We start from the raw sequence: 24,707 nt of genomic DNA, 5'->3' as shown, positions 1-24,707 counted from the left end.
AATTTAAGTGACACTCTGTGATAAGGGTCACATTTCAAATAATGAGAGGAATGATGAACTTACTCAATTTCGGAACAACTACCTAGACATTTTATCTGGACTCACTTTAAGAAAAAGTGGGTTCTGGGATAAACAATTTGTGCAGAGGGCTGGGGCCAAAAAAGGGAGTTGCTGGGTGGGCCAACCCGAGCACCTCTGAAATAGACAGAGGAAAGGCACCAAAGGACACAGACTGAAGATGGAGATACAACAGTTATCAAAGGGTTCACATAGGGATGGCATGGGAGGTGGAAAGGGCGAGCCTTGGACAGGAGGCAGGAAGTGTATGTGTGTGTGTGTGTGTGTGTGTGTGTGTGTTTTGGGGGGGGGCGTTCTTGATGGTGATGCAGACATTCCTTTAGAAGCAATGGGGGAACACAGTTCCTTGGGAAGCTTATGATGGTTTTCTAAAGCAAAAGTCACTGCCTTCTACTTTGAAATATTTGAGAAGATTTAAATATAATTAGGAGCAAGATTTACTGCATTGATTTATCTTATACATTATTATTATTATTATTTTTAAAGTGTAAGCCGGGTGTGGTAGCGCACACCTTTAATCCCAGCACTTGGGAGGCAGTGGTAGGAGGATCGTCATGTGTTCGAGGCCAGCCTGACACTACATAGTGAATTACAAGTCAGCCTGAGCTACAGTGAGACCCTACCTCAAAAACCAAGTAAATAAATAAATAAAGTGTAGGGGTTGGCAAGGGAGGAGGCTGGGGTGGCAGCTTGGTGGCACAGTGGTAAGGGCTTGAATAGGAAGTCTAAGGTCCTGGGCTCTATATCCTACAAAGGACACAGAAAGACCTCAGAGGCAGATGAAAGGCTCTGGCAAGATAACGTGGCGTTCCTTTGAGGCAGGCGATGCTCTGAGCCATCTGCTTTGTCGGTGTAGATTTTCATATTTAGAGGTCTCCTCAGGGAAAGCGCTCTTCAATAATCACCGAGTGCATGACAGAAACACAAATAATGAGTGGGCACTTCCTGAAGCTGGCTTTGTGTTTGTGTCCGAGGTAATGGTGAAAAATTTTGAAATTCCATGGCAGGGCCTGGGGAAATGGCCGAGAGGGTAAAGCACTTGGCATGTAAGCATGAGAACCCGAGGGTGGAACCCCAGCACCCACCCAGATGCCAAGTTAGTGGAATTAATGAGCTCTGGGTTCAAGAGAGAATCTCGATAAATGAGATGGAAAGTGACTGAGAAAGATCCCCAGTGGGCATACCCGGGCCTCCAGCCACCACAAACGAACTCCAGACACATGTGCCACCCTGTGCATCTGGCTTAAGTGGGTCCCTGTGAATGGAACCTGGGTCCTTTGGCTTCACAGGCAAGTGCCTTAACCACTAAGCCATCCCTCCAGCCCAAAGTGTCTCTTATTTTTATTTTTCACATAGGCCACAGATTGGTACTTAGAAGGCTTGGAGGTGCTGATTGAAAATAGAATGAAGGAAAAGGGGAGCAGGGAAGCAGGTTTAGACATGCCCAGTATTACCTGAACAATTGTGGCAGAGGAGGAGGACGGCCCCTCTTCCTCCAGGTCCTTGTCATGCTTCCAGAGTAGAGACCCAGACTCCGAAGGTGGCTCTGTTTGCTTCTGTCCATTCTAAGGCAGGGATTAAAAAAAAAAAAAAAAAAAAAGGCAGTCATTTCCTGCCATCTTAACCAGAATGTTCCTCATCTCTTTCATACAACACTCAACCAACCTTGTTATTTCCACTCCTATATCATGTTTTCAAGGTGGGTGCTTTTCCTGAAGCCTAAAAAATATACTTAAAAAACAGGGAGCCAAGTACATGTCTTACAAAAGGGATCTTAAACCAGCCATTTAATCTGTTTTGGTATTTATAGTCTTAAATAATATCTTTAAAATAAAAATCCGATGGGCATAAGAAAAAAGAAACTGCTCAAAACCACCAATCAGAGAAATATAGATTAAAACCACTGTGAGGATCTGAGGGTGCAGCTTAGCATGTGGGCCCTGGGCTCCATTCCCAGCATTGTAAAAATCAATCAATCGATCAATCCACAAGGAAACATCACTTAACAGTGATCACAATGGTCTAATACAAGGATGAAAATTACTAAGTGATGGAGACTATATAGAGTAAATGGAACTCTTGAATTCTGTTGGAGGTTATATATCAGCACAGCCATTATGGAAAACAGTAGGGAGTTTCCTCAGAAAATTACAATAGAATCACCAAATGTGTCAGCAAGTCTACTTAGATAGATACCCATAGGCAATGAAAGTGGTATCTTGAAGAGATTTCTGTACTCCAATACAGCATTATTCACGTTATCCAAAATACAAAATCAACTGGGCATGGTGGTGCACATCTTTAATCCCAGCCCTCGGAAGGCAGAGGTAGGAGGATCATCATGAGTTCGAGGCCACCCTGAGACTACATAGTGAATTCCAGGTCAGCTTGAGCTAAAGCGAGACTCTACCTCAAAAAAACCCAAAAAATTAAAATTTAAAAAAACCCATAAAATACAGAATCAACTTAAGTGTCCATCAACAGATGAATGGATAAAGAAATCGTGGAGTGGTTATCCAATGGAATACTCTTTTGTCATAAACTAGCAGGGTGTTCCGTCATTTACGTCAACATGGAGGAGCCAGGAGGACATGACATTAAGTGAACTAAATAAGCAGGCACAGGAAGAAAAACATGGCATCATATCCCTTAAACGTGGAGTGTAGTAAAGTTGCACTCGTAGAAACAGAGACCAGGGACTGTATGGACAGAAAGGGGTGGGAAAGACATTGGTCAAAGGATGCAAAATTTCAATTAGACAGGAGGGTCGAGTTCAAGGCAGATCATTAACATGGGGACTATGATTGATGACAAGAGTCTACAATGTAGATGTATCATAACGACATATAATCTTCTCTTGTCAAAAAAACCTACATTTGATGAACATGTATTTTTTTGTTGTCATCAAAGAAAAATTACATAAGCAGATCAGCTTAGAAGCAAATAAATGCAGCTGACACCACGGGAGTGTGTCCTCTGTTTTGACCTCTGGTGCTTCCTCCTTTCGCACAGGTCTCTCCACCCTACAGGGGCGTAATCACAGTGTGCGCACAGAGAACTGGCCTCTACCAAATTTGCGAGCCCAGTTCCTGTGTCCTAGTGACACACTACAGATCTGCACTGGGTGGCAAGGGAGCAGGAAGCAATCTTCAAGACAAGAGTAAAAAGTGTCTTGAGTCAGGCTCAGGGTCTAATGCAGAAGAGGAGGCAGAAAGAATGTAAGAGCCAAAGGAAGGGTAGGACTCCTTACAATGTGCTCTTCCAGACACAAAATGGCCTGGATATCCATGACCTCACAGTGCCTGACACTACCTACACAAGACCATCATAATAGGAGGAAAAGATCATGACAACAAAATAAAAAGAGACTGATTGAGAGGGGGAGGGGATATGATGGAGAGTGGAGTTTCAAAGGGGAAAGTGGGGAGAGGGAGGGTATAACCATGGGATTTTTTTTTTTTATAATCATGGAAGATAATAATAAAAATTGAGAAAAAAAAATGTCTGAGGTTATCTGACTCATAAAGACTACAAATTACGCCGGGCGTGGTGGCGCACGCCTTTAATCCCAGCACTAGGGAGGCAGAGGTAGGAGGATCGCCGTGAGTTCAAGGCCACCCTGAGACTACATAGTGAATTCCAGGTCAGCCTGAGCCAGAGTGAGACCCTACCTCGAAAAACCAAAAAAAAAAAAAAAAAAAACAACAACAACAACAAAGACTACAAATTACTACTGTTTTCTTCCTGTTAGCATAGATGCACTATGACTTTAAAGTATGAACTGGAAATGGACATCCACAAGGTTAAGTGTGAACATCTTGTTCAACCAGTTACAACAAAGCAGTGAGAATTAGCCACGTTCATTGCCCAACACGATGCATGTCCTTGACAATACTGCTTAGGTCAAAAAAGTGACTCAAATGAGGAAAATATGATGTTCTAAAAACCACACCAAACAGCATCCTCTCAGAACCTCACAGGATCTTCAAAAGTCAGAGTACCACAGAGGACTTCATCTTCTCCCTTATGCCACTTGCCTGCAAAGCCTAAGGCCCCAGGTTTGATTCCCCAGTACCCATACAAAGCCAGATGCACAACGTAGCACATGTACCTGGAGTCCATCTACAGTGGCTAGAAGCCCTGGTCTTTACTTTCTTCAAGGTAAGGTCTCACTTTAGCCCAGCCTGACCTGGAATTCACTATGTAGTGTCAGGGTGGCCTTGAACCCAAGGTGATCTTCTTACCTCTGCCTCCCGAATGCTGGGATTAAAGGCGTGTGCCACCATGCCTGGCCTCCTGGTGCCTCTTTCTCTCTCTCTCTCTCTCTCTCTCTTCATGCAAATAAATAAATGAAATACTTAAAAACTTTTCTTTGATCTTTGTCCAGAGATCTGGTCCTAGCCAACTTTAATGAAAAAAAAAAAAAAAATCATCTTCCTTACCTCACTCTTCACGGAGCTTTCTTCCACCTCCTCCTGGACTGCCGGCAAGAAAGACATGGAGTCCCTTCTGTTCAGCTGAAAGACACAGCACGGGCCACTCTGCAGTCACGCCGAGCTTCCGCGCCGCCACGATCCCGGCCGGGCTGCATTTTCACTTAGCTAATTTTTTACTCGCCGTCCAAGGCGCCCTCCCATACACAGAGGCCCCGGCCCGCTGCCTTTCAGCTCTTCCCGCTGAATCTCTCGACTCTGCCTAAGCCAGGCTTCATTGACCCGAGTTGCTCCGCTGCCCCTCCTCAAGCACCTCTCATTGATAAGGGGTGCGGAGTGGACTTAAGGGAGGCGCTGGACCACTTCGGCGTCTGCAGTGGAGTGACTCCTCTGAGGGAAGACTATTTCAAAGGCGGTTCCCACCCACCTGCCTGTGGTATTTCATAAGCATGCCCTTAAGTAACTCCCCTGGAAGAATTCTGGGTTGAATCCAAAACAGCCACGCCCTGAGGATTTGGAGTCAGTAGTCAACAACCGCAAGTGGAGTTTTACCACTTTAAAAAAAAAAAAATTCCTTTACTATAGGTCAAAGACAGAAATGCCACAGATTGTTCAGGTGAAAAATATCGCCCACTTAATAGTCTCGTGGAAGGCGGCCCCACGTTCACCTGCAGCCGCACCTACCTTCCAGGCCGGAGCATCCCCGTCGGCTGCCCCACCCTGCTCGGATGTGACAGCTGACGGCGCGTTTCCTTCTACTTCGGGCTGTGACTGCTTCAAGTGCTGGTGAAGGCTCAGGACGGCAGCCTTCAAGCCCACCACCAAGTCTTCTTTTTTCTGGTTTAAGTTCACAATCTGCTTTTCCATACCTTCGACCCCTCCCTGTGGAGAAAGCGTTGGCACTGTTTGGCGGAGGAGCCTTTGGATGCTGCCAGAAGCCGGCTTTCTTCTGGACGGGGGATGATGGCTGCCCCAGGCTGGTTTGCAAAAGCAGGAGCCAGGCTCTGGCAGGGCCTCTCCACCCCGAAGCATTTATATAGGGCTTAAAAGCTGTGGGTTCCCTTAACCTCTTCGTGAACCTTTAAATCGGAACATCTGAGGGCTGAACCGAAGCATGGAGACGGTCAACAAGGCCCACATGTGCAGCCAGGGAGGGGAGCCGTTGTCTTAGTGGCTAACCACAAGACTCACAGAACCAGAATCCCAGGGCAGCGACCGCAGACTCTGCTCTCCAATGAACTCACACTTGCCATTTTGTGCACAGAATATTATATAAATACATACTCCAGGAGACATAGTATCATGTTTTTTCTCCCCAGGAGTTTTTTTTTTTCTTTTGTTTGGATACAGCCTTAGGTAGCCCAGGCTAGCCTTGCTATGTAGAGGAGGATGACCTTGAACTTCTGATTATCCTGCCTCCACATCCTTAGTACTGAGGTTGTAAAACTCCGGGGCTGGCAATCAAACCCGGGGCTTGGTGCATGTTAGGCAAACAATCAACTGAGCTGCTGTCCCTAGCACAGAGCTCCCCAGGAGATTCTTTTTTTTTTTTTTTTTTAAATTTTATTTATTTATGTGAGAGCGACAGACACAGAGAGAAAGACAGATAGAGGAAGAGAGAGAGGATGGGCGCGCCAGGGCTTCTAGCCTCTGCAAACGAACTCCAGACGCATGCGCCCCCTTGTGCATCTGGCTAACGTGGGACCTGGGGAGCCAAGCCTCGAACTGGGGTCCTTAGGCTTCACAGGCAAGTGCTTAACCGCTAAGCCATCTCTCCAGTCCTCCCCAGGAGATTCTTAAGCAAACTAATGCTTGGGGACTATTGAGAGAGAATAAAGCTGACATCTCATTTTTGTTGCCCTTTTGAAGACTTCTTCGATATCACTAAACTCATTTACTTTTTCAATAGCCCACACATCCCATAAAGTGAGAAAACAAAACAAATGCATTTTGCATTACAATTACTATGGGAATTATGGCCAGAAGAGTCCAAATTACCTAATGTTATTGTCACTTCTAGCATTGGTATTATTTAAATGTGCAAATATGTTTTTCTAGGTATGTTAAAGCCCACTGTCTACCTATAAGGATTACAGAATTTGGTAGGCATAACAGGTGGTATTTACTGTAATTCTGTCTGAATTCCCTCGGTGCCTGCAGATCTGAAGGCAGCCGTGACTTTTCAGGAAAGCTGTGTATGTCCAACATTTATTCTGGGCTGAGATGTAGCTTGGTGGTAGGATGTTTGCTTGCTTAGCATGTACAAGACCCTTGGTTCCATGTCAAGCACACACATACAAAACATTCCTAACATATCCCTTAAACTTTGTATTATCTCTTTCTTTCTTTTATTCTATCTCTTTAATATCCAGAGTCATTAATTTTTTTGGGGGGGAGGGTCTCACTCTAGCCCAGGCTGACCTGAAACTCACTCCATAGCCCAGGCTGCTCTCAAACTCACATCAATCCTCCTACTTCAACTTCTGGAGTACTGGGATTAAAGGCATGGGCCACCATACATGGTGCTTTTACAGACAAAAAAAAAAAAGTAACATTGCGTTATACATGTGAGGGTTCTGAAGTCTTGAGAACAAAGGCAATTTCTTTTTCTCATTTTTGGAGTGTGCATGTGCATGTGTATGTGCACATGCGTGCAAGTCAGGGGACAATCTTTGGGTATCAGTCCTTGCCAAGAAGGCAATTTCTGCAAAGCCGTAGCTAATGTTTAAAGAACATAGCCCTGGGATTCCGTGTGACTCATAGGCTAGGGCACACGTTTCTCCACCGACACCCTGAGTCTGGCTCGAGAGCTCCTGACTAGCAGAGTGACATCAAGCTTACTATGGTTTGTGCTCCATTTTCAAAAGAACACATTTCAGATGGAAGCTGTCCCCCCCCCCCCAGAACCAATGCTGTAGCCATTAGAATAAACTCAAGGAAACAGCAGCCTGCTGAAAACTGCCTACATCATGGAGGCACAGAAGGGAGCGAGCAAGTGGTGTGCACAGCCCTCTGGGCAGGGGGTGGCGGGGGGGGGCAGTCCTTGAGGTTCAGATCATTTCCATAATGTCGTTAAAATATTACCAGCCTTTTTTGCTGTGTTGACAAAAATGAGAGTGGGCGGAACTACTGGCATCCTTTACATATGCCAGTAGGGACACCAGCTACACTGGTAGTCACTGCCCTCTGCACTATGATGTACTTCCAGCAGGGAAACACACACACACACACACACACACACACACACACACACACACACACGGCAGCGTCATTTGTTAAAGACATACACTTTAGGGCTGACTGCTTGCCTAGCGTGGGCAAGCTGAATCAGTAATGCCCATTCAAGTCCTCGGTACCATCCCCTCCACCAAAGATCATATTCTAGGGACGGAATGGGATGGGAGCTGTGCACAGCATAAGACATTTTGTTATGTGCACAGCAGCTGAAGAATGTTTGTGCTATGAGTTGAACTACCCTCCACAACTTTCCCATGAAAATAAAAAAAAAAAACAACTATAGGTAAACTATACCTATATACTTCAATGCTATGCTTCAAGATTTTTCTCAATATATAGGTATTATACATTGACTACTGAAGTGTGTGGACATTTGAAAGATGTGCATAACACAGCCAATCGATATTTTCCAAATGATCCACCATGATGCTATAAAGTTACACGTGGTTAAGAGACTCACTCATCAAGAAATACCGATGGAATGAATATTAGAAAAGATCCTTTAAAAAACATTTTAAGCATTTTATTTATTTATTTAAGAGAGAGGGAAGCAGATAGAACGGGCATACCAGGGCCTCTAGCCACTGCAAACGCACTCCAGATAAATGTGCCAACTAGTGCATTTGGCTTATGTGGGTACTGGGAATTGAGCCTGGGTCCTTTGACTTTGCTGGCAAGCACCTTCATGGCTAAGCCATCTCTCCAGCCCATGAAAAGCTCTTTGATGGAGCTTCAGATCCTATTTATAATTAACCTGGAACCTCGTTTGTTCAGTTTTAGTATAGTTTCTAAAAATCTCCACAATTCTTCAGAAGGGCCACTAAAGCGTTCTTCTCTTCTCCAAAGGTATAAGCCTGCAAAATCCAATGACCTGAGTTTGATTCGCCAGTACCTACATAAAGCCAGATGGCACATACATCTGAAGTTTCTTTGCAGTGGCTAGAGGCCCTGGTACACCCACTGTCTCTGCTTGCAAATAAATAAAAATATTTTAAAATTAAAGAAAATATCAGTACAAAGAACTCAAAAAGTTAAATAATAAGGAATCAAACAAGCCAATCAAAAAATGGGCTATGGAGCTAAATAGAGAGTTCTCAAAGGAAGAAATACGAATGGCATATAAGCATCTAAAAAAATGTTCTACGTCACTAGTCATCAGGGAAATGCAGATTAAAACTACATTGAGATTCCATCTCACTCCTGTCAGATTGGCCACCATCATGAAAACAAATAATCATAAATGTTGACGGGGATGTGGAAAAAAAGGAACCCTTCTGCACTGCTGGTGGGAATGCAATCTGAACCAGCCATTATGGAAAGCAGTGTGGAGGTTCCTAAAACAGCTAGAGATTGATCTACCATATGACCCAGCTATAGCGCTCCTAGGCATATATCCAAAGGACTCATCTCATTTCCTTAGAAGTACATGCTCAACCATGTTTATTGCTGCTCAATTTATAATAGCTGGGAAATGGAACCAGCCTAGATGTCCCTCAACAGATGAGTGGATAATGAAGATGTGGCACATTTATACAATGGAGTTCTACTCAGCAGTAAAGAAAAATGAAGTTATGAAATTTGCAGAAAAATGGATGGACCTGGAAAATATTATACTAAGTGAGGTAACCCAGGCCCAGAAAGCCAAGCGCCACATGTTCTCTCTCATATGTGGATCCTAGCTACAGATGACTGGGCTTCTGTGTGAGAATGAAAATACTTAGTAGCAGAGGCCAGTAAGTTGAAAAGGAGACATAAAGGGTGGAGAAAGGAAGGGAGGAGGATACTTAATAGGTTGATATTGTATATATGTAATTACAATGATTGTAATGGGGAGGTAATATGATGGAGAATGGAATTTCAAATGGGAAAGTGTGGGGGTGGGGAGGGAGGGAATTACCATGGGATATATTTTATAATCATGGAAAATGTTAATAAAAATTAAAAAAAAAAATCAGGCACAGCCAGGCATGGTGGTGCACACCTTTAATCCCAGCACTCGGGAGGCAGAGGTAGGAGGATCACCGTGAGCTCAAGGCTGCCCTGAGACTACATAGTGAATTCCAGGTCAGCCTGGTCCAGAATGAGACCCTACCTCAAAAAACCAAAAGAAAAAAAAAAAAAAATCGGGCACAATACACAGAATGCAGGTATAGATGAGTGTCTAGCTGACTTCTACTAAGACAATACAGAGAACTGTAAAAATGTAAAACATTGTCACTCTTCTACTTTTCTTTAGAGATATACTTAATAAAAATGTTTTCTATGCTACCATATAATTTGGTTACATTGTAACTTTAAAATAAGCTAAATGGATATCTTTACATTTCTGAGCTTTTATTCCTGTATATGTTGATGGACAAAAGGTCTGAGCCATCCTCAGTTTTTTACCATTTACAGAAACTTGACCTTTCCATAGTATTGAGTCTTAACATTGTGTCAGCATTATTGATTCAGCATTAGTGGCTCAGCCACCTTGAACTTTACATGTGAAGCAAGCTGCCCTTGGCTTCCCTGCCTGCTTTGAGTACCACATGAACTGACTGCAAGTGTCAATCAGACGGAGGGGAAAAATACAGCTCTTATAATCCCCGGTATGCATCACATTATTTTATGCCAATTGAAAAACAAAGGCTGAAAAAGCTCTTCCAGGAGAGGGTTTTACAGCAAATGGAAATGCAGCCTGGCATGAGGTCCCTCATTATAACAGCGCTCGGTTGCGTTACCTCTAGAGCCCAGCCTGCCCCCAGTGCCTGACCCGAGTCAGACTTCCCAAATATCCCATGCTACAACACTCAGGCACGACAGCAAATTCAGATCAAAAATGCACCAAGCAGAGAACATGGGCACCTGAAAAGCCCCCAGCGTGTGAAGCAGCTCAGAGGGGAGCCCTGCCCAGTTTCTGGTGTTAGAAGTGGACCACTGATGAGGCAGGAGTGGAAAGCAAGCGCTCACAGTGAATAACGCCCATCGGAAAGCGGCTGTTACACACACCAGTGCAGATTGACAAAGGATTCTAGACACTAAGGGTACAAAAAGGGACAGCTGTGTGAACTGACAGAAATAAGAAGGAATGCGGCCTACCTGTACCGCGGGCAGGCTGGCAGCTTGGTCTGGTGATGTATGTCCGAGGGAGAACTCAGCTGGATAGTTATTTAAGATCTCTTTCAAATTTTCTATTTCTTCATCACATTCATTTGTCTGTTTTATGACTAGCTGCAAAAATAACACCCCCCCCCAAAGGAGAGTCAGTGCCATGACCTAAGGACTAGATGAATGAGCAATCATCATAAGCTCCAACCAAATGTAAAATATGCACCCATAAAGCCAGGTGTGGTGGCGCACGCCTTTAATCCCAGCACTCGGGAGGCAGAGGTAGGAGGATCGCTGTGAGTTTGAGGCCACCTTGAGACTCCATAGTGAATTCCAGGTCAGCCTGGGTTACAGTGAAACCCTATCTCAGAAAAAAAAAAAAAAAAAATGCGTCCATATAGATCTTGACAAGAAAGATGGAATATTTTTATAATCTATATTTGTATTCAAAATATGTTATATTCTAAATATTACCTATATTTATACCCTAAATATAGAGAGCAATGTTTGCAAACCTCACACATGACCTTCTGGCTCTACTAGATGTTCGGGCATCTTGGGCAGGACTTTAAGAGCAAATCTAATTAAATGCATCTTTGCTGTTATGTATTTCAAGTAGAGCAGGCTTATTCTGGGGAGCATTTTATAGCATGTTAGCATAAAGTGTCTAAACCTTATAAAGTTACTGGTAGGTCATGCACCATCAGAATACAAATTCCATGTGGAACTTTCCACACCGAGGGCTGAGTCCTGAATGGACAGGATATGTGATCTGAGAGGTGATGAATTGTCCAAGCACAGATACATCCTCACCTGGTATGCTTTCAGGTCAGAAATGCACACTTCATGAATAAAAGCCAAAGCTTCAAGAGCAAGCTGAGTTTGTGAAGCACAACTAATAAGAAAAGTCTGCAGATTCTAACGTGAAGAGGAGAGCCTACAATTGAATGGGATGCTATGATAAAAGTATGACAAAAGATAAAAAGAAATAGACTTCACATTCTCTCTCTCTCTCTCTCATAAATAAATAAACAAAACATTTTAAAAAGGAGAGGCTGGAAAAGATGGCAGTGAAGGCGCTTGTGTGCAAAGCCTAAGGACCAAGGTTCAATTCCCCAGTACCCATGTAAAGCTAGATGTACAAGGTGGCACATGCATCTGGAGTTTGTTGCAGTGGCTGGAGGCCCTGGCATGCCCATTCTCTTTCTCTCTATCTACCTCTCACATAAATAAATAAATAAATATACTTAAAAAACAAACATGGACTTCAAAAGCAAGTCCAGCCAGGCATGGTGGTGCACACCTTTCATCCCAGCCCTTGGGAAGTGAAGGTAGGGGGATCGCTATGAATTCAAAGCCAGCTTGAGACTACATAGTGAATTCCAGGTCAGCCTAGGCTAGAATGAGACCCTGCCTTAAAAAACAGAACACAAAAAACAACAATAAAAGAAAGGCAAGCCCACGTTACTTCTTTTGTATGATTTGATTCATGCTGAAACAAAATATCTTGAAATGACAGTTTCTGACTAATACAGAATTCTTCCTTGCATCTTTTTAAAAATATATTTTTAATATTTAACCATAATTTTAGGTACAGGCTACAAATGGGTTTTATGTTCTCTGCAGACCTGTACCCCAGCTCTCAGAAATGAACTCTATCCCATTACTCCCCACAAAAGTAAACTGTCTTATTTTCCAAAACAAGGATACTTGCTGTATCTATACTAGAAAGGAAATGTGTTCCACATTCTAGTGATTTTCAGTACTACTGGCTTACTCGGGTTTGAGATATAGAGAACATGGGATTTTCACCAACACAATATGATGGAAAATTTTAATAGCACAGTTTGATACCAAACTTGGCAAAAAAAAAAAAAAGTAATACCATTCTTAATCATCCCCCTTTCATCGTGTGAAGAGGCCACTTGATAACATACTTAGGACCATTATTTTCTTTTCCTGACTGGGAGACCAATAAGGCACAAAAAGATTAAAAATAATAGATCAAATTTGATATTTTTTTCTTCACTTACAGACTATAAAAAAATGGTACACTGAGTGCTAGGCCATTTTTCTCTCTGTGGGTGTTAGGAAATGACAACTATTAATCAGTAGCTGGGCCAGGGGACTGTGTGAGGTATGATTCAAAACAAGAAGCACAGGAGACTCCCTAACTTTAGTGGGGTAACAGTGCACATCTAAATGTGAAGACATTTTAGAATGAGTAAGAGAAAGGGGTTTTCAAAGGCAGGGTAGGCCCCCACAGGTTTGACATTCTGAGGAATTCAAGGCTCGTTTATAGCAAGTTTCTGTCCTTGTGGGAGTGACTAGCGGCCGCTGGTCAAGGGCTACAAACTAAAGGAAGGAGTAATCCCTGCAAAATTAAAAAAAAAAATTATTATTTTTTTTGTGTGTGTGCTGGTGAGGGCATGCCATGGTCTCTTGCCACTGCAAACAGAACATCAGATGCTTGTGTCTCTTTTTCTGTGGGCTCCAGAGGCTAACTGGGCATTCTCAGGCCTCTGCAGGCCCTCATGCTGGTGCAGTAAGCGCACTTGACTGCTGAGCCTCTCTCGAACCCTGAAAGATGATTTCTGACTCGAAACTGGTAATATTGAAAAAAAAAAAAAAAGTTAAGGGTGGAAGGCCTCCTGAAAGAGGTGGAAAAAAAATGTTATCAAAAGGAAGATACCCTTAAAATGGAAAAATAATACAAGGATCAAAAACTGAGGTTCTTGACTTATTTGGATGCAAATTAATCTCGACCCAGTTAACTCTATAGTGTTTCATTTAGCCCCGGACACTAGTCTTCATGAGAGGGTAAAATATCAATGCCACCTCTGTCCCATGTTGGAGAATACATTGAGCTGATCCACAGGAAGTCACCAAGCTGGATTAGGGCACCCTTGTGTGAGTTTATAGATCTGGGTCTCCAGAGTCTACAAATGCCTCCATAATGTCTGAATCTTTTCTACTGCATTTTACCCACATACGTCTATAACAGCTGTAAACTGAAATTAAATAGGCTGTAACTATGCATTAATGTCTGTGGTGGGAGCAAAGCTAAGAACCAGGGAAAATAATCTGAGCCTTATTTAGGAAAAAAAAACAAACAAACAATCAAATCAAATACCACCTCCTCAATAATTGCTTTCAATTAAAAACGAGGACAGAACCAGCTTTTGCTCAACATTTTCACCGAGTAAGTTGGCTGTCCTCATAGCCTGCTCACCTTCAATAACTCATTTTGTTCCTGTGTCACATTTTCCAATAATTTTACATCTTGTAAGAGCTGACTTGTTCTCTGAAACACGGGCAGAGGTTTCATTCCTGAGAGGGGTAACTTTAGTTCCACTTGGTAAGACATGATCTCAGCAATGGTTTTCTTCATGGGACGTATATTTTCAAGTATGACCTTCATGGTAGAAGAGAAACATGGTACATAAATTTAAAAAAAAAAAAGACTACTGATAAGTCTAATTGGTCAAATTTATAATAGTGTATAATTCATTCTTAGTCTTTAATGTGCTGTCACTTTAAAACGAAAACTTTTTATTACAAGCTTGAGCAGAACTATTGGTATATGGCAGCAAAGGGTCCTGGGACAGCAAGGAACAAGAGTGACGTACCAGTACTACCTTACATTTGGACAACGCTTTCTCCCTTCTCTCCCCACCCTCTTCCTATGCTTCTGTGATTTACCTTGGTACATGGTCACCAGGCAGTGTGCCAAGTAAGGGCAGGCCCTGTATCTTACATTCAGAACAACTCTACCTTGCCCAGGGTTCCCTGAATTCAGCACAAGGGGTGCCAAATTTCATGAGCCCCAGGAGGGTAACTGCCTTTTGCTTTAATGAACGTGATCCACAGTAATTAGAAGAGATTGTTCACTTTACTGTCTGCATCACACGTAAGGAAATCTCACTTCATCCTCACCACCCTTCTGAAAGTGAACTATACTAACATCCATTTCACAGGTAAGGAAACTGGCTTCCCAGAAGTTAGAAAATCCATGTAAGGTTAAACTAGAGGAGGCAGGAGCAGGAATAGAACCCAGATCTGCCTGGTCCCAAAGAGCCTGCTCTGGATCACGAGGCCAAGCAGGAATGGCAGTGTGTGCGGTGTGGGGTGAGTTTCAGCCCCTGTGCTCAGCTCTGCACTCTGAGTATCTGGCCAAGGCGATGGGGTCAATACCAACACACGGGGATGAACAAGAATCTAAGGTGCACGGACACTCAAAGTCACATGGCCAGAAAGCAGGGTGACTGGGGCCAGAAACCAACGCAACCTCGCCTAGGTCTTGGGAAGGCAAAACTCAAGTGGAAAGGTAACCTAGAGGAAAATTATCTTTACATAGGTAGGTGCTGTGAACATGATTTAAAATGTTTACATTCAGGGACTGTAGAGATGGCTCAATGGTTAAGGTGCTTGCTTACAAAGCATGAAGGCTTAGGTTCAATGTAAAGCCTGATGCACAAAGTGGCATGTGCACCTGGAGTTCATTTGCAGAGCCAGGTGGCCTTGGGACACCCATTCTCATTCATTCTCCCTCTCTCTGCTTACAAATAATAATAATAAAAAAAAATTAAGCTAGGTATGGTGGCGCACATCTTTAATCGCAGCACTAGGGAGACTGAGGTAGGAGAATCACCATGAGTTAGAGGCCACCCTGAGACTCCATAGTGAATTCCAGGTCAGCCTGGATAGAGTGAGACCCTACCACAAAAAAACAAAAACAATACAAAAAAACTTATAGCTTTTTTCCAGCCTTATTACAAGTTTTCTACTGTACAGCATACCCTGATTACATGTCTTTATTTACTTGTGTGTGGGGGTGGGGAGGAGGCCCACATGTGCCTTGGCACTTGTATGGAGGTCAGAGGATAGCGTTGGGTATTGCTCTTCTCCTTCCACTTTATTCAAGACAGGGTCTCTCTTTTTTTTTTTTTTTTTTTTTTGCCAACTGGCCACAAGCTTTAGCATGCTCCTGATGCACCTCAATTACTATAGTCACATGGAGATTAGAGATCTGTGACCACTGTGTGTCCAGCTTTACATAGGTGCAGGTAGCTGACCTCTGGTGGGAAGGCTTGTAAAGCAAGTGCCTTTAACCACAGAGCCATCTTCGCCAGCTATGGTTACGTATTTTTAAACAGACATAATAGGTATTATGAGAATGATCTACACTTACCTCCCCATGCTTAAGATGTTCTTCAGGTGAAAAATCAAAGATTTCTTTTGATAACAGGATAGCTTTGATTTTGGCAACTTTTTTCTCCATTGATTTTACTTCAGATTGAATTGCAACCACATCCTAGAAGTTGAGAGACAAGAGCACACCATGTAATGTGTTCCACATTAATGATCTATAAAACATTTCACTGGTGCTAACTCTGTTCTCACATCTAATCAAAGAATGTTCGTCATTTATAACTCTGGAGAGATGGCTCAGTAGATAAAGCCTCAATGTCCCAGCCACCAGCCTAAAGTAGGATGCAAAACACAGTGCAAGCATCTGGCATTTGTTTGCATTTGGTGTGTATGTATGTATACACACACGTGCACAATGCATGTAAATAAAACCAAAAAGTGGTACACAGATGAATAACTTTGTGACCATTGTTGCATTTGAACAGCATCCTACACTAGAAAGCGTTGTGACCTAGAGTTAATCATGGAGCCAATTTTCAGTTACTCGAGAACAAAGGCAGTACATATCTAAACCTTTTTTCTAAGTAAACTCCCAATTATCTACAGACACTTTATTTTACATTTATCTTTGGAATGTGTTTAAACACTTGAATACAAGTGGGTCTGGCATGTTAGAAATCCCTGTTGCTTAAAGTAAAATGATAAAGTCACCCTTGAGAAACTAATGCATAAGAGTTGGAAAATTTTCCCATCACCCACCCCCAAACACTACTGCCAAGCAGAATGTCACTGAATTACTTTATAACCTACTCATTTAAACAATAGGGCACTGTTCTGTCAATGTCCTTAACTGTACCAAGAATTTAAAGTGAAAATGCTATCCAGAGAAGTTTAAATATGTGAGTAAAACCTACAATACTCAAATGTACACAGTGGTTAGAGAGACATTCAGACCTTGAACTCAAGCAATAGAGATGCACCATAATAAAATGGTATATTGACAAAGGAGATGTTTTAAAGTGATATAGAAACAGGCTGAAAGTCTCAAATTACAGCAGTTTGGAGTTAATCCATAAAGAAAACAAAATAACCTTATGAGGATAAAGGAAGAGAGCACTAAGTATGGGAACTTTTTATAGGAACATAGCCAAATTATGAGAAGTTAAATGTCATTGAAACTTATTTTCAGTATCTCCCATTTAAGAAGGTATGCTAAATTATATACTGTATCTTAAGAGTGATTTCTACTAAAAACAAAACAAAACACTGTAGAAGACCAGGCATGGTGGGGCATACCTTTAATCAGATTGCCCTGAGTTTGAGGCTACCCTGAGACTATGTAGTGAATTCCAGGTCAGCTTGGGCTACAGCAAGATTCTGCCTCAAACCCCACCCCCACCAAAAGTCTCAAATTCTTCCTAAATTAACTTGTGCTGACTTCACTCTCCACTGGAGAATCTGCTTTTCTTTTTCAGACGGTAGTGACACCAGAGGAGATAAAGTCCTCCTTGCACTTCAGCCAAGCCCTAGTTGAACCCACAGAGGAATTGGGGGGATGAGCAATAATGCAGCTTCCATGCCTGACAATCAGCACCAGGGTGAAGGAGACAGACCCTGAGGACCCTCGACGCTTACCAAAGCAGAGATCCGGACGCTCCTAAGAGCTCAGCACTGACGTAGACTTAATACCCACCACGGCTCAGGGAATTTTGCCAAAGAGGGGGCAGAAAGACTGTTAGAGCCACAAGTTGGGACATTGTGCCCCGAGGCACTGCCTCTCCCCAATAAGTGACTGCTGCTCCCACAACGCATAAACTACAACCCTGTGGGGAAAACCTGCAAACACCCTGCGGAGGGCCCCCAGTGGAATGGGGACAGAGATGAGGGAAAGGATGGGATCAACACATGATGAATCCATAGTAAGTATGTCCGTAATTAATAAAAAACAAACAAACAAACAAAACTGAGGAAGCAGGGCTGAGGAGACTGGCTCAGTGGTTAAAGGTGCTTGCTTGCTTGCTTGCAAAGCCTGCCAACTCAGGTTCAATTCTCCAGATGCACAAAGTGGCACATGAGTCTGGAGTTTGTTTGAGTGGGTAGAGACCGTGGCATGCCCACTCCCTCCTTTTTTTTTTTCTCTCTCTCTCTCCATCTCTCTACTTGCAAATAAATAAATAAAAATACTTTTTAAAAATTGTAGGAGCCCTTGAAAATTTCAAACTAAGTAGAAGCCAAGAATTCACTCCAATAATGATCATTCCTTTAAGTCACATGAGTGTGGCACAGAATATGTCACAAGAAACAAAAGGTAAATAATTAAAGAACCTAAATTGGCTTTACTACACAGTACTGTGTAGTAAAGCCAATTTAGGTTCTTTAAATAAACACTTCATGTAATACTTTAAAAAATAAAATTGAAAAAATAAAATAAAATGGCTACTGTCTTCTGGATACCATATGGCTGCACTCAAAACAGCCATGAACTCAAATCATGAACTCAAAACAGCTGTGGTTTCCTGCCCAAGTCTGAGCCTCCCACTATTTTATCATGGATTGGGGAAGGGTTCATAAGACCCCTCACCTCCCTGAATAGCTAATGGCACCTCATACTTGCTTCGAGAGAGGGAGTAATGTTCTTCAGTCGTGGGACCACTGGTGGATTGCCCATTCTCCTGTAAATAACCTCCCACCATGATATGTAAGCAGCCATAATTTAACTCAGCAGATTAAGAAAAAAAAGGCATAAAAGTAGGATGCTAATTGGCAGAAGGGTTTTAATGGAAGAGGGAGGGTCATAAGGGGGTGTGAATAGTACATGGATGAAAGAGTCAAAAATAAAAATAAGGGCTGGAGAGATGGCTTAGCTGTTAAGGCTTATGCCTACAAAAACCTAAAGACCCAGGTTTGATTCTCCAGGTCCCATGTAAGCTAGATATACATGGTGACACATGCTTCTGGAGTTCGTTTGTTCTCCCCCCCACCCCCGCTCTGTCTCTAATAAATAAATAAATAAAAACAAATCTTAAAAGAGGATTAAAAAAGCTAATAAAAATAAAAGTAAATTTGGCATTAAAATAAATAAAATGACTTAACAGTCTAGAATCTGACACAGAAGCCCCTCAAACATTTTCTACTGGTGAATGAAGCCTTGAGTGGGACCCTGATTTAATCCTCTTTCTTAACCGGTGCTTTAAAATCAACAATATTCTGTGACCCAGAGAAAACAAGCTTATTTATCAGGAGTGCGTCCACATTTGTTTGTTTGTTTGGGCGTGAGCGGTCCCATGTGCCACGGCATGCTCGTGACGGTCAGAGGACAACTTCTGATGTCCGGTCTTGGTTCTCCTCTTACACCTTGTTTGAAGCAGGCAGGCCTGTTCTCCTCTGCGTTCATGGGGCTAGCTAGCCCACAAGCTTCCAGGAGATTCTCCTATCTGCTTCTCCTCTCACCAGAGGCATGCTGGGATTACAGATGCCCACTGCAGCAGCTGGCCCCAGACTCAGAGAGTCGCACTTGGGCACCAGGTGCTTTACCCACTGAGCCACCTCCCCAGCTCAGGACATACTTCCTGCCAAAGCGGTGCTATAGGTGCCAAAGTCAAGTACAACATGATCCAAGAAATAACATCAATTAAAGAAAAGAGTAACTGCAGGGTGAGTTTTTATACAGTTAGGCTATAATTCATGGCACAACTCCAAGTCATAAGTGAAATGTAAACTGGAAACAGGAAATCAGATCTTTACAGTGCAAACTCACATCTGCCACTCGCTGGATGTGCGGCAGGTTTTCCATGATTTCCTGCTGTAAAGCTGCCACTTGGCTGCTGAGCTCTTGTACGGAGTGGACTAAGTCATCGGTTTCAAAAATGACTGACAAATCTTCTAGATCCGTGAAAATTGAGAGAAGAAGGTTGTGCTTCTGTTCGGAATCTTCCAGAGCCATCTAGATGGGAAGAGAAATACCAAAGTCCTGAAATAAGTTGATGAAGTTCAAAGCCATAAGAATTTAAACTTGTCTCAACATCTCAAACTCCTGATTCCTTCCACTTTTATTATTTTTTTATTTTTTATTTTTTTTGGTTTTTCAAGGTAGGGTCTCATTCTGGTCCAGGCTGACCTGGAATTAACTCTGTCATCTCAGGGTGGCCTTGAACTCATGGCAATCCTCCTACCTCTGCCTCCAGAGTGCTGGGATTAAAGGCGTGCACTACCACGCCCGGCTCCCTTCCACTTTTAGAATGAAGTCGCTGAACGCGCTCTGTCGTCAGTGGAGGATGACATTAGTGTCTGCGTTGCGCTATCATGACACACAGGTGGAGCAGACTTATCTGAAATGCCTGGGACAAGAGCTACTTGGGATCTCAGATATTTTTCACATACATATGATATCTGGGAGACAAGGCCAAATTTAAACATGGCATTGATTTGTTTCATGGGTACTTTCTACATGTAGCCTACAGGGATCATACAACATTTTAAATGCAGCCGCATTTTGACTGTGAACTACCATACAAGATCATATGGGGACTTCCCACCTGTGGTATCCTGATGGGCACTCAAAAACATTTCAGATTTGGGAGCATTTTAGAGTCTAGACCTTTGAGTTAGGAATGCTTACTCTACATAGTAAGAAATATATTTATCCTTTAAAATTTTTTTATTTTTAGAGAATGGGCGCCAGGACCTCCAGCCACTGCAAACAAACGCCAGACACATGTGCCACCTTGTACATCTGGCTTACAAGGATCCTGGGGAAAATCAAACCTGGGTCCTTAGGCTTCAAAGGCAAGCACCTTTACCACTAGGCAATCTCTCCATCCCTGGAAATACATTTATTTGGTCTTCATTCCTAGTTTTTAGCAGAGAGTTTCTAAAACCCTTGAGATTTCCTGAGCGGCAGAGGTAAGTAGATGATCTTTAGTGAAGCACTCTAAGCCCCTTCAATATACACTTTCAAACTCAAGACTTCCCACTCTCCTTTTCTCTCTCCCTCCCTCCCTTTAGAAAGAGCTGTCAAAGTTCAATGGTAAGAGACTTTTCAATAAATCGAACCACTGGGCAACCATATAGGGGAAACTGAACCTCAATCTTTGATTCACACAAGTAACAGTAAATAGAGTCACAGACACACAGGTTAGCATTAGCACCATTAAGTTTCTAGATGATTGGAGAAAAATCTTCGTCACTGTGGGTTAAGTCACAGCACAAAGGAATACTCCAAGAAAGAAAATATCAATAAGTTGGACTTCACCAAATCAGTAACAGCTGCTCTCTGAAAAGACTGGAATAAAAAAATAGAAAGAAGGGCTAGGGTTGTAGCTCAGTGGTAGAGCACTTGTCCAGCTTGTGCAAAGCCCTGGGTTGGATCCGTAGCACGCACATGCACATGCGCGCGCGCGCGCGCACACACACACACATGGAAGTATAGTAGTGATAAGGCCAGGAACAAATCTTAAAATCATTAGTCATTTGAGAAATGTCATTTAAACCACAACAAAATAACACTACACATCATCAAAAGGGCAGAATTGAGCTGGGCATGGTGGCACACGCCTTTAATCCCAGCACTTGAGAGGCAGAGGATCGCTGTGAGTTTCAGACCACCCTGAGAGACTACATAGTGAATTCCAGGTCAGCCTGGGCTAGAGTGAGACCCTACATTGAAAAACCAAAAAAAAAAAAAAAAAAAAAAAACAGGGCAGAATTGAAAGGACAAATAGAATTTAGTGTTCTTGAAAATAAAGAATAATCGGGCTGGAGAGATGGTTTAGCGGTTAAGCTCTTGCCTGTGAAGCCTAAGGACCCCAGTTCGAGGCTCGGTTCCCAGATCCCACGTTAGCCAGATGCACAAGGGGGCGCACACGTCTGGAGTTCATTTGCAGAGGCTGGAAGCCCTGGCGCGCCCATTCTCTCTCTCTCCCTCTATCTGTCTTTCTCTCTGTGTCTGTCACTCTCAAATAAATAAATAAAAAATAAAAATAAAGAAAGAAAGAAAGAACAAACAATTGGTGAGAACAAAATGATGGAGAAGTTAAAAAAATAAAAAAAAACATAAAGGCAGTAGTAGGGGTTGAGGAAGGGGTTAATAAAGAAGGCAATGGGATTGGAGAGATGGCTCAGTGGTCAAAGGTGCCTGCCAGCAAAGGCTGACAGCCCAGTTTGATTCTCCAGTACCCATGTAAATTCAGATGCACAAAGTGGCACAGAAAGTATAGGAAGGATAAAAGACATTTGCTGGACTAGAGAGATGGCTTAGTGGTTAAGGCACTTTCCTGGAAAGCCAAAGGACCCAGGTTCAATTCCCTAGGACTCACATAAGCCAGATGCACAAGGTGGAGAGCATGCATCTGGAGTTCGTGTGCAGTGGCTGGAGGCCCTGGCGTGCCCATTCTCTCTGTTTCTCTCTAGCTGCCTCTTTCTCTCTTCTTTCTCTCTCTCAAATAAATAAATAGATTATAAAAGAATTAAAAACAGGGGGCTGGAGAGATAGCTTAGCAGTTAAGGCGTTTGCCTGCAAAGCCAAAGGATCCTGGTTCGATTCTCCAGGACCCACGTAAGCCAGACGCACAAGGGGGTCCCTGCATCTGGAGTTCGTTTGCAGTGGCTGGAGGCCCAGGTGTGCCTATTCTCTCCAGGCCTCTTTCTCTCTCTTTCAAATAAATAAATAAAATGTATTTTAAAAAAATAATTTAAAAAAATTAAAAATAAGTAAACATTTGTTATCTTAAGCCTCCAACTTTCCAAGGAAGTTGTTACACGATAATAACTAACACTTAGTGCAGAATCAGAAGCCACCCAGAGGTCTGCTAACTGGACCATTACACAGCAATTAGCAGTGTCCTACTGACAGATGTAATGACCTGGACGAATCTCAAGCATCTCGTGTCAAGTGAAAGGAGTCAGCCATAGAAGACAGCACCTGGGCGGCTCTATCTCTACAGCAATCCACACAAGGTGGAGCTATAGCAACAGAATAGGAAGCAATGACCTAGGCCCGGGGATGAGGGATCAGGACTGACTACAGCAGCAGGAGGAAACAGTGATGGAATTGTTCCCCGGAATGATCACTGGGGTTACTCAGCTCTACTTTTATCAGGCACCTAGCTGTGCACTTAAAATGGGTGTGTTTTACTACATGTAATGATACCTCAATAAAGTCAAGTTAAAAACAAGTTAGTTTACCACTCTACAATGACAATTTATGTCTCAATGATCCTTTCAACAACAGTATTTCTAAAATTGCCTCCAGAGCCGGGCATAGTGGCGCACACCTTTAATCCCAGCACTTGGGGGCAGAGGTAGGAGGATGGTCGTCAGTTTGAAGCCACCCTGAGACTACATAGTGAATTCCAGGTCAGCCTGGGCTAGAGCAAGACCCTACCTTCAAAAACCAAAAGAAATAACAAATAAAAAATAAAATAAAATAAAATAAAATAGGGCTGGAGGGATGGCTTAGCGGTCAAGGTATTTGCCTACAATGCCAAAGGACCCAGATTCAATTCCCCAGGACCCACATTAACCAAATGCACAAGGGGGCGCACGCGTCTGGAGTTCATATGCAGTGGCTGGAGGCCCTGGCAAGCCCATTCTCTCTCTCTCTCTCTCTCCACCCATCTTACTCTGTCAAATAAATAAATAAAAAATATTAAAAAACAAACAGACAAATAAAAAATAAAATAAAATTGTCTTAAGGATATTTGAACAAATATAATCCAGGTAGAAGTGCAATTACAACAAACTGAAAAATAGTTAAGGGTCTGCTGCTTACCACAGCCTTGAATTTGCAATTCTCCTACCTCAGCCTTCTAACTGCTGGGATCACAGTGGTATGCCACCATGCACAGCAAAATATGCCTTTTCAGATTTAGTGGAGAATTCTGACAGTTCTTTAAGACACTTTAAAAAGCTGGGGGCAGGGGAGGTGGGTAGGAAGAAGAGAAGAACAATTAGGACAACAAAAAACAGAAACAAAAGATCAACAAAATAGTTGGGCATGATGGTGCACACCTGGAGGCTGAAGGGTCAGGAGTTCAAGTCCAGCTTGAATTATATGAGACCCTGCCCCCCCCCAGAAAAGACCAGGCAGTACCAACTATTTAAATGATAAGGACCAAATGGGATTTTCATAGAGGACTAGTTCTTTGGAACCTCCCATTTGAAGATTTATTAGGCTCCACAATGTGGTAAATAACCCTACAGATTCCCTGTCCCACTTCCTCTGCTCAGCCCTAGCTCATAGACAAAGCCCACCGACTTCGAATGTCTTGGAGCAAGCTGAGAAACGCTTTCACACTTACCACATGGGTCAGTGCAAAGTAGCAAAAGTTTACCTGGGTTCTCTTGAGCTCACGTTAGTATGTTTTCTTTTTTAAAAAATTGGTTTAATATATTTTATTTATTTATTTATTTATTTATTTATTTGAGAGAGAGAAAGTGGCAGAGAGAGAGAGAGAGAGAGAGAGAGAGAGAGAGAGAATGGGTGCGCCAGGGCCTTCAGCCACTACAAACAAACTCCAGATGCGTGCGCCTCCTTGTGCATCTGGCTTACATGGGTCCTGGGGAATCGAACAGGGGTCCTTTGACTTTTCAGGCAAGTGCCTTAATGGCTAAGCAATCTTCTCCAGCTCATAGTATGTTTTTCTTTTTTAATTTTTATTTTATTCGGTTACTTGAAAACACAGAGAAAGAGAGAAAGAAGAGAAGAGAGAGACAACAGGT

The 24,707-nt window shown here is 42.8% G+C and overlaps 1 protein-coding gene across 6 annotated transcripts in view; it reads right to left on the bottom strand.

The window, feature by feature from the left end:
- Syne2 (spectrin repeat containing nuclear envelope protein 2) overlaps positions 1-24,707 on the bottom strand; it is a 392,771-nt gene that overhangs the window by 119,507 nt on the left and 248,557 nt on the right. For all 6 annotated transcript variants that reach the window (XM_045155524.1, XM_045155526.1, XM_045155527.1 and 3 more), the window contains exons 58-64: positions 19,747-19,932; positions 16,030-16,152; positions 14,071-14,253; positions 10,830-10,961; positions 5,196-5,393; positions 4,521-4,595; positions 1,533-1,643 (exon numbers count right to left, since the gene is read on the bottom strand). In XM_045155524.1, the coding sequence (XP_045011459.1) occupies positions 1,533-1,643; positions 4,521-4,595; positions 5,196-5,393; positions 10,830-10,961; positions 14,071-14,253; positions 16,030-16,152; positions 19,747-19,932 (1,008 nt within the window). The remainder of the gene's footprint in view (positions 1-1,532; positions 1,644-4,520; positions 4,596-5,195; positions 5,394-10,829; positions 10,962-14,070; positions 14,254-16,029; positions 16,153-19,746; positions 19,933-24,707) is intronic.

This window comes from Jaculus jaculus, chromosome 7, assembly GCF_020740685.1.
Source record: "Jaculus jaculus isolate mJacJac1 chromosome 7, mJacJac1.mat.Y.cur, whole genome shotgun sequence".
NCBI lineage: Eukaryota > Metazoa > Chordata > Mammalia > Rodentia > Dipodidae > Jaculus > Jaculus jaculus.
The sequence above is the reverse complement of the archived record's forward strand: the minus strand, read 5'-3'. Positions and strand labels throughout refer to the sequence as shown.